This window comes from Engraulis encrasicolus, chromosome 9, assembly GCF_034702125.1.
Source record: "Engraulis encrasicolus isolate BLACKSEA-1 chromosome 9, IST_EnEncr_1.0, whole genome shotgun sequence".
Taxonomy (NCBI): Eukaryota; Metazoa; Chordata; class Actinopteri; order Clupeiformes; family Engraulidae; genus Engraulis; species Engraulis encrasicolus.
The window spans coordinates 54,820,131-54,832,079 of record NC_085865.1 but is presented as its reverse complement, the minus strand read 5'-3'; the positions used below and the strand labels follow the sequence as shown (position 1 = coordinate 54,832,079).

The 11,949-nt window shown below is 44.7% G+C and overlaps 1 protein-coding gene across 4 annotated transcripts in view; it reads left to right on the top strand.

The window, feature by feature from the left end:
- Positions 1-4,850: 4,850 nt before the first annotated feature.
- Positions 4,851-11,949, top strand: part of kmt2a (lysine (K)-specific methyltransferase 2A) — a 67,284-nt gene continuing 60,185 nt past the window's right edge. For all 4 annotated transcript variants that reach the window (XM_063207442.1, XM_063207444.1, XM_063207443.1 and 1 more), the window contains exon 1: positions 4,851-5,103. In XM_063207442.1, coding sequence (XP_063063512.1) covers positions 4,858-5,103 — 246 coding nt within the window. In that variant the 5' untranslated portion in view covers positions 4,851-4,857. The remainder of the gene's footprint in view (positions 5,104-11,949) is intronic.

Here is an 11,949-nt window from a genome sequence, read left to right as displayed (position 1 = left end):
CTCATTTGTCGTTGTCGTAAATGTACAATTTTCTGCTATAGAGCCCCCGTTGACAAAGGCTTTTCCACAGCCTGCTTACTCGTCTCCCGCTATGGCCTGTAATTAATGTATTCTAATGGCCGGCTTGTTCATTCCAGTTACGTTTAAAGACATACCAGAAATCAGGGAGAACTTTGGGATTGGTTTTAGGAGGATTCCATAAATGTGCCCGGTTGCACGTTCCTTGTGAGGGAAGTCCTGGAAATTAATATTTAGGGTCAGGGAAGCCGGGAAGGTCATTGATATGTCAGGGAATCTCTGACTGGGAGTGGGACCCCTGACATTCTCACCACAACCAAGACTCATCCAATTTGGGCTCAGTGGAACAAATGGTTCAAGAGTGGAACAGGGAAGGATTATGATTCCATGGGCCCCTGGCCTGTCTGTCCATTCCTTTGGGAGTGCACTGTCACCCATTGGCACACTTGTTTGTTTTGTTAAATTTAGTTTAGTTTTTTATATATATTTTTGGGTTCTTTTCATGCCTTTATTATATCAGGACGGATACGACAGGAAAGTAGTGTGGTGAGAGAGACTGGGGTAGTAGGACTGGGAAAAGGTCCAGGCCAAACACGAACCTGGGTCCCATGCACAGGTGAGAGGCATGAATTAAATTTCATTGTGTGCAGTGAGCACTGTGTGCTGTGGAGTGCTGTGTCACAATGACAATGGAAGTTGGAGTTCCCCAGTTGGGCTTTCACGCTCTCACATCATATGGTACGAGTGCTTTATGCGATGAACCGTACGCACACGCGTGCACACACACACACAGACACACACACACACACACACAGAGTTTTGTTATTAACTATCTTATTACCTACCTTATTGTCTAAAAGCAAAATGCTGAATGGTTTTGTTTGACATCTTTGCATCTCCAACTATTATTCTTTATTCTGTTTTATGGCAAGGTTTCAACAGGGGACACACAACATTTTAGGACACTTTTATTATTTACTTGCTTATTTTTATCAAAACTTCTCACCACATAATTACATTACATTACATTTAGCTGACGTCTGCAGAGGTCTGGCACTTGCATGTTCACATGTGGTGCTATAACATCTTAAAATACGTAAGTGAAAGTGAAAGCCCACCTGTGAAACTCCCATTGTCATTGTGACACAGCACTCCACAGAACACAGTCCTCACTGCACACACATAAATTACATTTATGTCTCACCCATGCCGAGGGAGAGCAAAGAGAGTGGCGTGGTGGGACAGTACGGTACCATGCTCAGGGTACCTCAGTCATGGAGGAGGATGGGGGACGGCACTGGTTAATTACTCCCGGCAACCTTTGGTCTACCACTGGTTAATTAGGCTACTGGCAACCTTTGGGCTACAAGCCTGACACCCTAACTGCTTATCCATGACTGCCCAAGATGAAAACATTGTTGTAGAGAAAAGACGTAATAGCAACAAAGTTAATACTCCTCACATGCATACTGAAGCAAGAATCAATTCAGTCACCTAGTCTTAAGTACAATCCTGACCAGCCATGGATGCTGATTTGGGGAATTGTACAATGTTTTAACTGAGGAAGTGGCAGGGTAATAGGATATACTTACATTAACCCCTTAAGACACGGCATTATAAATGAGCTGTTACCAGAATGGCTATGACCAAATTGTAATGTATTACTAAAGGCCCAGTGCACTGTAATAGTAGTGGTGTCAACAATAATCGATTCGGCAATTCAATTCAATGCGGCAAATGTCATAATCGATGTATATTTTTTCAAGTTTCAATTACTTCCGTGGATATCTCCGGAGCAAATGAATGTTAAATTAAATAAAAGCACTTCAAAGCATTGAAAACTGCAAGACTGATACAGAAAACAGCCAATAAAATGCTGTTCAATATCTGACTGCTTCTATTGCATCATAACTGATGAAAAATTTGCTTTGCTCTCAGTAGAAATGTAATGTATTGCAATGCATCGTAGAATCGAATCGAATCAAATCGAATCGCTACCTCCCGAATCGTAATCGAATCGAATCGTGAGGACAGTGCCAATGCACACCACTATGTAATAGTAGTAGTACTATAGTAGTTAATATTGAGTGCCAGCCATTTTCAAATTCAGACTGGAGGTTGCAGGCTTTTTACAACGTTTGAGTGATTTTTTAAGAGCCATAAAAAATTGAGTTCTCTGTCCATGTGAACAGCAAACATATCAGATCAATGTGTTAGGCCCCACCCCCCATGAAAAACGCAACTGACTTGATATCAAGTTTTTGGCACTGTGCCATACATTCTGAAAAGACTCGTTTTCAAGTCAATGGCACTGAAAGAGCTACAGGACCAATTCAGTCCATTTCAATATGCTGTTGAATTGCTCACGCTACCCTTGACTTGTCAGTACCCGGTGATGTCACATTTTTCGGCTAAGCCCTTTCCAAGATATGAGCTATTCTAATGGGGGCAGCGTTTGTTTACATTTAACAAAAAATGAACATAGGCCTACTCCAAATATTTTCCCAAAAGGTACTGCTGTTTGCTAGTTGTCTGCTGATGTTGTATAACCTTTTGGATGTTTTTGGGAATAAATTTAAAAAAAAATTGAAATGTAAACAAAGCGCTGCCCCCATTACAATGACCAAGATCTCGGAAAAGGCTGAAGAAGAAGAAAAAAAACCTCAGGTACTGACAAGTCCAGGGTAGTGTGAGCAGTACAACTGCATGTTGAAATTGACTGAACTGGTCCTTTAACTTTCAATGTCTACTACAGAGTGCCACAGGAGGTACGGCGTGCATTAAGGGGCTATGTCAGTTCTGAATAACTTTAATTGAGTGTCTGGCAGCAATGTAATGCATTGCATGATGTGCACTGAGCTCCGTCATTCAGCCTTGGCACAGAGGTTCTAAATATCTTAAGGGTGAGTTTGAATCAGAAGGTTGCGGTTTCAAATCCAATAGCCAACGAAGTCTAAAGTGTCCTTCAGCAAGGCACCTAATCTCACATTGCTGCAGGGGCTGTAACCAATACCCTGGCTGTACCTATAAGTCACTTTGTGTGTGTCTGCTGTGTAATGGATGTCCTCTCCCAGATAGTTCCTCCGTCTACACTGCCCTCTGCTTCATTATCCCCCCCAATGGGGAAACAAGCTACCAGCTTTTTAAAAAGTATGATCATCTCTCTCTCAGCCTTCAAGGAGCTTATGAAGACACTTTTCTGTGACAGTTAAGCTTCAAAATATAATAACAGGACTTTTTTGTCATTATTGTACAATGATACAGGCAGAGTAGTTTGCTCTTGGTCTGGACACGGCATAACAAACTAACATAGCAGAACTGACACTTCTCATCTTCCTGACCAGTTGTCATGCCTGCTCTAATTTTCCCCACACATTGAATGTTGCTGACGTCATCTTTTCTGCATGCAATGCAATGGATGGATATGGACAGGGAAGCCGACAGGGGGGACAAAGGGGTCAGTACTCCCGGGCCCAGGGAAAGTGAGAGCCCAGATTTGGGTCATCACCTTTATTGTATATCAAAGGGTGATCATTACATTGTAGGGTGAGGGGCCCTTTCAGATTACTTTGTCCTGGGACCAGTCAAAGCTGTCAGCGGCTGTCGTTGCGGGTGTTGGAAAGCATATCCCTCCATATTCTTGCAAAACTCAAACCTGTGACCCTTTGGTGCCCAAACCAACTCCATGCAAGTGGCCGGGGGCGGCAGTGGTTGAAGCTGCTCCCTCTTACTTTCTTGACACATTATCGCATATTTCAATGCATTCTCACCAATAAAATATGGCAATCATTTTTATTTTATTTTTAAGCCTAGATAGCGCTTGGAAACAATTGTATTAGTGATTGAGATTTAAGTAGAAAATAAAAGAGGAAAAAACATGTTTTTGTTTGTTTTCTTTTTTTGTTTTGCTGTTTGAAGCATTATGTGGTATCATAAAGGTGGTAATCATAAAAGTTCAGAGTGTTGTAATAAATGGTCTATAATGCAGTACAAAAAAATCACAATAGATTTAAAGAATAATATAATGGTGTATTTAATTGTGTTTTATGGTTGGTAGTCTGTGTATGTAGTGCAAATAAATCACTGGGAGCATTAACAGTGTTGCGGACTTCTATCATTTATTTCAGTTACTCTATTTTGTCCAGCACCTGTGCCACTGATGTGCGCGCATTCTCCACCTTCTTGGTAGTCTGTGTATATCAAATGTATTAGGGACATTTGCATAGGTTTTGCATAAAAAGTAGATTATACATTTTTAACTGCTTGTTGTAAATGACAGCAAAGCTGTAAAAAAAGATTAGGCTATGTGTGGTATATTTTCTATTGTTTTATAGGCCTACAAAAATATTGCTAAACAAAGGATGTTTGTGGCAACGTATTAAAAACATCAATTATGGTAATGACAAAGTAATGACTGGAAATTTGAAAATAATTTTAAAAGTAGGCGACATAGTTCATAAGAAGATAAAACAAATGTGAATTAAAAATAATTATTATTTTGAAGCAAGTGAATATTATTATACAGATGGCCTAGGCCTACTTTGTATCTGACTCCTCCTTAGCATAATGCACATCACAACACTTTCAAAAATATATACAAATTTGCTACTCTATATCTTTGTTCCCGGGCAATGCCCTGGAACGTGTATATGATATTCAGAAGAGTACTTTGGAACAAGAGCGTGAAGAAACTCGTAGTCGGGGTTTACACTTTTCCCACCCCAAAACATGGATAGGTCATAATTTCGTATTGAGTGTTGTGTCAGATTTGTGAAAGTGCAGGTTTCGGGTAACGCCCACTGAGTTCCCTGATCCTCGGACGGGCAGGCAGAGTGTAAAATGGCGCACAGCTGTCGGTGGCGGTTCCCTGCTCGGCCCGGAGGGAGCACCAACTCGGGCACCGGGAAGAGAGCGGGCCGAATCCGGGTCACCGCGTCCCTCCGAAATGATACTGGGGCTCAAACAAGTACATTTGGGCCAAGGCCCGGTTTCGATGCGGCGGCGCAAGTCTCCGCTGCAATCGAGAGGAACCTGCAGAAATTTCGGGATGTTTTGGGGGAGTCAAGCGGCTCCAGCAGTGGGGAGGTAAGCAAGACCCCAAGCTAACTACGCTAGCCTTGGCTCTAGCCAGCGTTAGCTGACTTGAGGTTTTTAAAATTCCACATAGCTACTCTGTTACAGAGTGTGGCAAGACACAGTGTTGACAACAGCTTGCGTAATTACATTGTAACAACTTGTGTGGCTTGAAGGACCTAGCGCAGACACAAATCTAGTGACATGCTCTCATCCATGTGCTGTTTTTTTTCTGCTCAGAGGGGACAGGACTCTTTGCAGGGACGTTGGCTAGTGGGCTACTTAGCTGGAGACATTTCTTCAGCTGGCTAATATTGGCTAACAGTGGTGATATTGGCAGCGCTTTATGTTACTGTCTGGGTTGACAAGCAGTCGGTAATAACACTGAACGTTACGCTGTAACGTTAGCTTAATTACAGGCCGAGTCTGGTTTCTTGCGAGCACCCTGAAGAACGCGCAGTTTATTCGAAAGCAGAGGCGATGTGATGTTTGTAGTAGACTGACCTGTCAAGTTAGACGTTAAGTAAACTTGCCACAACATAGACACTTTATCTTGGTTCACCCTTCAGTTCTCAAGCCTGCAACTGAGCGCATCTTCTGGAGAGGTGTGTGTCACTGCCTTGGTTTTGACAGCAAGGCAATGCACCACCAAAGTTACAAAAATTCACTACTTAGTTCATGACGAATCATCAGCCGTCGTGATGAAAACCACCCACAGGGCTTTGCACGAAACATTGTTAAAGTAGAGTAGTATTACCATTTGAAATATGATTTAGTGGGAAGTTCTACCTGGTGTGCATAAGCTAAGTTTGGCTAACTGGCTATCCAGTGACTGCGTGTTCAGTTTCACAGCTAACGTTAGCTACAGAGAAGTATCCTCAGTCAGACTATGTACCTCAACCCAAAACATCCCATATCCCTATAATGCTGGGTATCAGAACTTCAGAATTAGGCAACATATTGTGCAATGCAAGCACCGAAATTGGAATAATGTTCTTATGCGCGTGCCAGTTCGATGCGGTTTTAGTGTACAGGGTTTGGGAGCTAATGTTATTTAACTTGTTATTTATTTTAGTTTTGGAGGCCAGGGCTTGTCTTGGGGAAATATAGTCATTCCCGATACTTTATGAAGCTATTGTATTGCTTGTATACAGGAACGAAAACAAACGTTTCTTAACTAACATGGGATGCCTATTTCGCTCGATAGAATGACTTCTGAGTTACGGGCAAAGAGCGTTAGCTGGCATCATCAGTTAGCAATCTTCTACTATCAAATAGTCTGGTGGCGCTGCTTTTTTCATATGCAGAGCCAGCAAATCTGAACCTGTGTCTTTTTTATCACACGCTTGGCTTAAGGGTCTCCTTCTGTATAGTTGGTCTTCTCTTTGGCCCCGTTATGCACCACGCTATCTACGGCAGCAACTGTGTTAGCCACCAAAGCTATTGCTGATGCATAGGAAAATGGGAGGTGGACATGTTTTTTTCGTCCTCACACAGTGCGTAGTACCAAAATAATTTCAGAGACGGCCACACAGGATAATGTGAATGAGCTATCGTCTTACAGGCGTCTAAACTGTGACGGTGAGCTCTAAATTCCTTGAGTGAAACGTTTTGTTGTACTGGATGGAAGGAGTAGTTTGAAGGCAGGCGGTGTGGCAGTCAATGTTACAATAACACCGCGCCGTTTGAGTGACACAATTATGTGGGGGTGTGTTAGTGCTTACAACCATCTTCCCTTCCCACCATCATGCGCAGCAGTAGAAGCGCAAGGCGGTGCTGTTTGACACTGTATTATGATGATACTGTATGAGGCGAGTGCAATGTTTTGGTGGTGTTTTTTTTCAAGATATGGCATGACAAAACATGCCATAGGACGGTTAAAGGCACATGCAAATAATCCGTTTCCAATTCGCAAAACACATTTTGTTTTAGATGTTTTTAAAAATGAAAGGTTAGCACGTGGATGCATTATTTACTTTGATGACATCACGAGGTATTTTTCTTTAAAAAACAAAAAACAAATCAAACAAATAGATTTTCTTACTGAAGATGGATTTCTAAAAGAAGTAATTTGCTTCGAGCAGTAATTTAGAATGCATTTCATACCCATGTCATGTGTCCACTCACTTGAGTGTGCCAGGGCTTAAATGTTCTTCAAATCTGGTGAATATCTGTCATCTCATGCGACATGCATACATGTGGCTAAAGGCAACATGCAGACCACAGTCTTACGACTAGAGAGCAAAGCTGAACTTTCAGTTCAATTAAGGCACAATCAGTAGTGTTTTCCCGACCATCACCTACTCAGTTGTGCCTTTTACTGTCATACAAAGCCATGCCTTTGATCTAACGTAAACCTGCATGACCCCAAATCTGTGGACATAAAAGAACCCATCAACCCATCCCTGACTGGGCCAACAAGCCTAACGGAGCTCGCCGGCCCGCTAGTGGGAAAAGTTGCAGACGCAAGCGGGGTGATTTCATTCATAGTGTGTGTGTGTGGCAGTGGTTAGATGTGTGTGTGTGTGTGTGTGTGTGTGTGTGTGTGTGTGTGTGTGTGTGTGTGTGTGTGTGTGTGTGTGTGTGTGTGTGTGTCTGTGTGTGTGTGTGTGTGATGCAGCAGCAGCTAGTGGTCTGGTTGGATTGTGTGGCTCATCTCCCAGCCCTGCGCTCAGGGAGCAAACTAAGGCCAACGGGCCCAGTGTGCCCCATGCCTCCCTTTCCTAGCGCAGCAAGGCACAGCCCAGCTCCATGCCCCCTTGCCTAGCACAGCACCGCACAGCACAGCACAGCCTATGTACAGTAGGACAGAGAAAGCATGCCCAGCCCTATGGCTAGCAAAGACAGCAGAATGATCATCAAGCAAACTTTAACAATCACATTACACGTCATAAATTACATTTTTACTTTACACTTATACATGGTTTTATCTAGCTCAGCACATCTCAGACAAATGGCTGACTGACTAGCATTGAAAGTAGCAATGCTTACCAAACAAGCCTTTGACTTACATTTATTTCTAGAATATTACCAAACCAAGCACAACCTACAAATGTGTCAAGAATCAGATGACTTTTTTATCCAAAGAGACTTTTAAGACAGGACATAAGCAATGCAGTCAGTGTACTTTGTGAGGAATACAGAGTAAACAAAGGTATCTGACAAAGTGTGTTTAGTTATGAATGGAAATAAAGGCTATACTTTTGTAACACTTCTGTAACTACACAGCTAAATAAATTGTCTGTGAATGTGTTCATTTACTTTTGACACAGTTTGTCAACAAAACAAACTTCTGTGTTTTGTTGTGTGGTCTCGTCTCAACAGAGATGTCAATAGAGTTATCTTGAACTGGGGCGCAAAAAGATGTTTTACCTTCTCATGCAAAAAGCCTCATTCAGTTCTGTCATGATGGTTGAGGACCGAGGGCTGTGTTTTGTGTTGTCTCTAAAGTACTGTGTTGTTGTGTGGTCTGCTCTTAGCCCAGATGCACTTTTACATTGTGGAGCATCCTGCATGTTGACCAGACAGGGAAATGGGAACTTGTGTGCCTACCAAATCATGTCAGCATTTACCCCAAAAACAAATGGCTTATTGTTGACTGTTTACCAGGTTTACACACTTAAACCCCTATCCATACTGTTGAATATAAGATTCAAAGATTACATGAAGTGTATTTGAACTTTTTTTTGGTTGGTGGCTTGTACAGTTCGCTTATAACGTGTTGATATTTTAACTCTTGATCTGCAATTTTGTAGTCTGTATACTAGTGTGTGTGTGTGTGTGTGTGTGTGTGTGTGTGTGTGTGTGTGTGTGTGTGTGTGTTAGTATTGGCACCAGTTGCATTCAGGCTGTGTTGAAAAGCCTGGAGGCAGGAGGAGAGGCACTATAGCACTACAGCACACTATAGGAGGACCCCATCCCAGCAGCCCAGGCCAGCATGCTGCCTCCTGCCTACCTACAGCCCTGACGCCAGCCGCCCTGGCCTAGCAGGCTACTGTTACAATTCAGCATCTGCTTGCACATCTTAAAAAGATCTGGCCCCGTCTCTTCAAAGGATCATAATCAGTAGCAAATGCAAATGCTAGGGCAAGGGGAAAAAAGGGGGAGGAGGAGGGAGGAGAGGAGAGGAGGAGAAGAGGAGGGGCGGGTGTTGGTGAATAGAGGGAAGCATGTGCTCCGCTCTGCCCCACTGCCTTCAGCCGGCAGAGGAGAGGAGAGGAGAGTCCAGCAGGTGTTTGGCCTATTTCTCTAAAGAAGCTCCCAGACCCATGCAGCCCAGCCTCTCTCTCTCTCTCTCTCTCTACACACACACCACACACAGAGTACTATCGCCACACCCCCTACCCCCAACTCCAGTCTTATACACACACACACACACACATGCACGCACAGAGACGCACAGCACTACTTACTACCCCCACCCCCCCAATCCAGACGGCATGCGGGGCAGGAGCAGGAAGCTTTGTGTCTGCTTTTATTCCTGGGCTTGTGTGAGGCGCGCGCGGCTGGCTGGCTGGCAGGCGGGGTGGACCAGGCGCAGATGCGGATATCAAAGAGGTGGGTGGGGGGGCTGAATGGAGAGCAACTTTCACTCCCCTACTCAACCCCAAGCACCCCCCTTTACTCCAATACCCCCACCCCCCACCGCCACCACCTCAGCCTACAACAGACGCAGAAGAATGGAGTGAAAAGGACAGAGAGACAAAGAGGAAGTGGATGGGAGAGAGAGAGAGAGAGAGAGAGAGAGAGAGAGAGAGAGAGAGAGAGAGAGAGAGAGAGAGAGAGTGAGAAAAGAGTCAGTGAAAAAGAGGTAGAAAGTATAGGGGTGAGTGAGAGAGAGAGAGTCAGGGAAAGAGGGGTTAGAAAGTGTGTGTGTGTGTGCGCGCGTGTGTGTGTGTGTGTTTGTGCGTGTGTGCGAGAGAGAGACAGGGATAAAGAGAGAGAGAGAATGACAAAGTCAATTTTGGAGAAATGTCAGAAAGTAAGAGGAAAGAACTAAGTGATGGAGAAAGTAGAGAGAGGCATAGATGGAGAGAGTGGGGGGAGTAGAGAGTTGAAAAGAAAGACAACAAAACTGGGGGGAGAGAGAGAAAGAGAGAGAGGAAGTGGAGGGCAGAAAGAAAGAGAAAGACCAAGAGCACTACCCTCCACCCCCTCCGCAGCGTTCCCCTGGGAGGCTGGGGTGCTCGTGGGGGCCTCCCATCCACGGGGCTTTATTTTGGCTTTATGAAACCATGCAGCGCCGGCACCGTGCCTGCCTTTGATAGGGCTTTTTTTGGGGGGGGATCTCTTGTTTGTTTCTTTTCTTTTCTCTTTTCTTTCTCCCTCTCTCCCTCTGTGTGTCTTCTCTGTCTTATTCCATTTCCTCCCGCTCTGTCCGTCCGTCTGTCGTTTGCGCTCTCTTTTTTTCTCTGTCCGTCTGTGCCTTTCTGTCTCTGTCTGTCTGTCTGTCTGCCTCTCCCTCCCCTCCTCCTCCTCTTCTCTCCCTCTGCCTATCACCCCCCTTTCCTTCACTCTTTCTTGAAAGTCTCTCATGCGCGCCAGACGCCTCTTCCAGCATCCCCGCTAATGGACGTGTGTGTGCGTGTGTGCGTGCGTGTGTGCGTGTGTGTGTGTGTGTGTGTGTGTGTGTGTGTGTGTGTGTAAAGCTGTTTTGCCTTTCATCCCTGGATTTGTTGGTGTGTTTACACATGCTTCTGACTGAGGCACACACCAACAAAAAAAAACAAAACAAAACAAAACAAAACAAAACAACAGCAACAACAACAAACAAGTCCACAGCGCTAAAGGTTACAATGGGAGAGAGGGGGGGGGGGGCGCAGCTGTTTAGTCAAGTGTTAGAGAACAGCCAAATACACAACACATCCCAGGCGGGCGGTTGCTGTTAGGAGCGGTGAGTAATTAAGCTGTAATAAGTGAATTGAATTAGGGCCGAATGTACGAGAGCTCAGCTCAGGGGACGGAATCCTCTTTAGTGGTATCAGTGTGGTGCAGACAGACAAACTGGTGGCTCAGTTAAAGCACACTGACTGGATACACACACACACACACACACACTGACTGGACACACACACACACAGCCACACACATACACACAGTGAGACAACAGTGATAGAAAAAAGAGACAGCTTTCCCTCTCCCCCTGTCTCCCCTGAGTGTGGTGGCTGTTTTATGGGCCCCTCTGGGCGAATGACCCCCATATAGACAGCTTTGTTCCCGCCTTTCCTCTCCTCTGCTCTCTTCTCCTTTCCTTTTCTCTTCCATGCCCTTCCATTCCTTTCCTTTTTTGTTTGTGAGTGCAGTTTGGTGACCCAGGTGGTGGTGTCTGGTCTGGTCCGGTCGTGTGTGTGTGTGTGTGTGTGTGTGTGTGTGTGTGTGTGTGTGTGTGTGTGTGTGTGTGTGTGTGTGTGTGTGTGTGTGTGTGTGTGTGTGTGTGTGTGTGTGTGTGTGTGTGTGTGTGGTGCTCTGTGTTGTTGTGGGGCAAACCGAGGCATTTGTGTGTGAGTGTGTGTATTTATTTGTCTCTGTGTTGTGTTGTGGCAGAAGGCAATGCAGTGTGTGTGTGTGTCTGTGTGTCTGTGTGTGTCTGTGTGTGGTGTTGTGGGGCAGGGCAAGGCGTTAGTGCTGTCCAGTTCTCCCATCCCATGCCTTTTGTTGACATGCACTCAGACAGCTGAAAGAGCAAGAGACTTTATGTCATCTGATACTACTAGACTAGACACCCCCCGCCACACACACACACACACTCTCTCTCTCACTCTCTCTCTCTATCTCTCTCTTTCTGGGGCTATTTGTGCTGGTTCTGTATTCTCCTGTTGCTTCCAAAAGCTTTCATGAATGAACCAGGGCACAACCAGA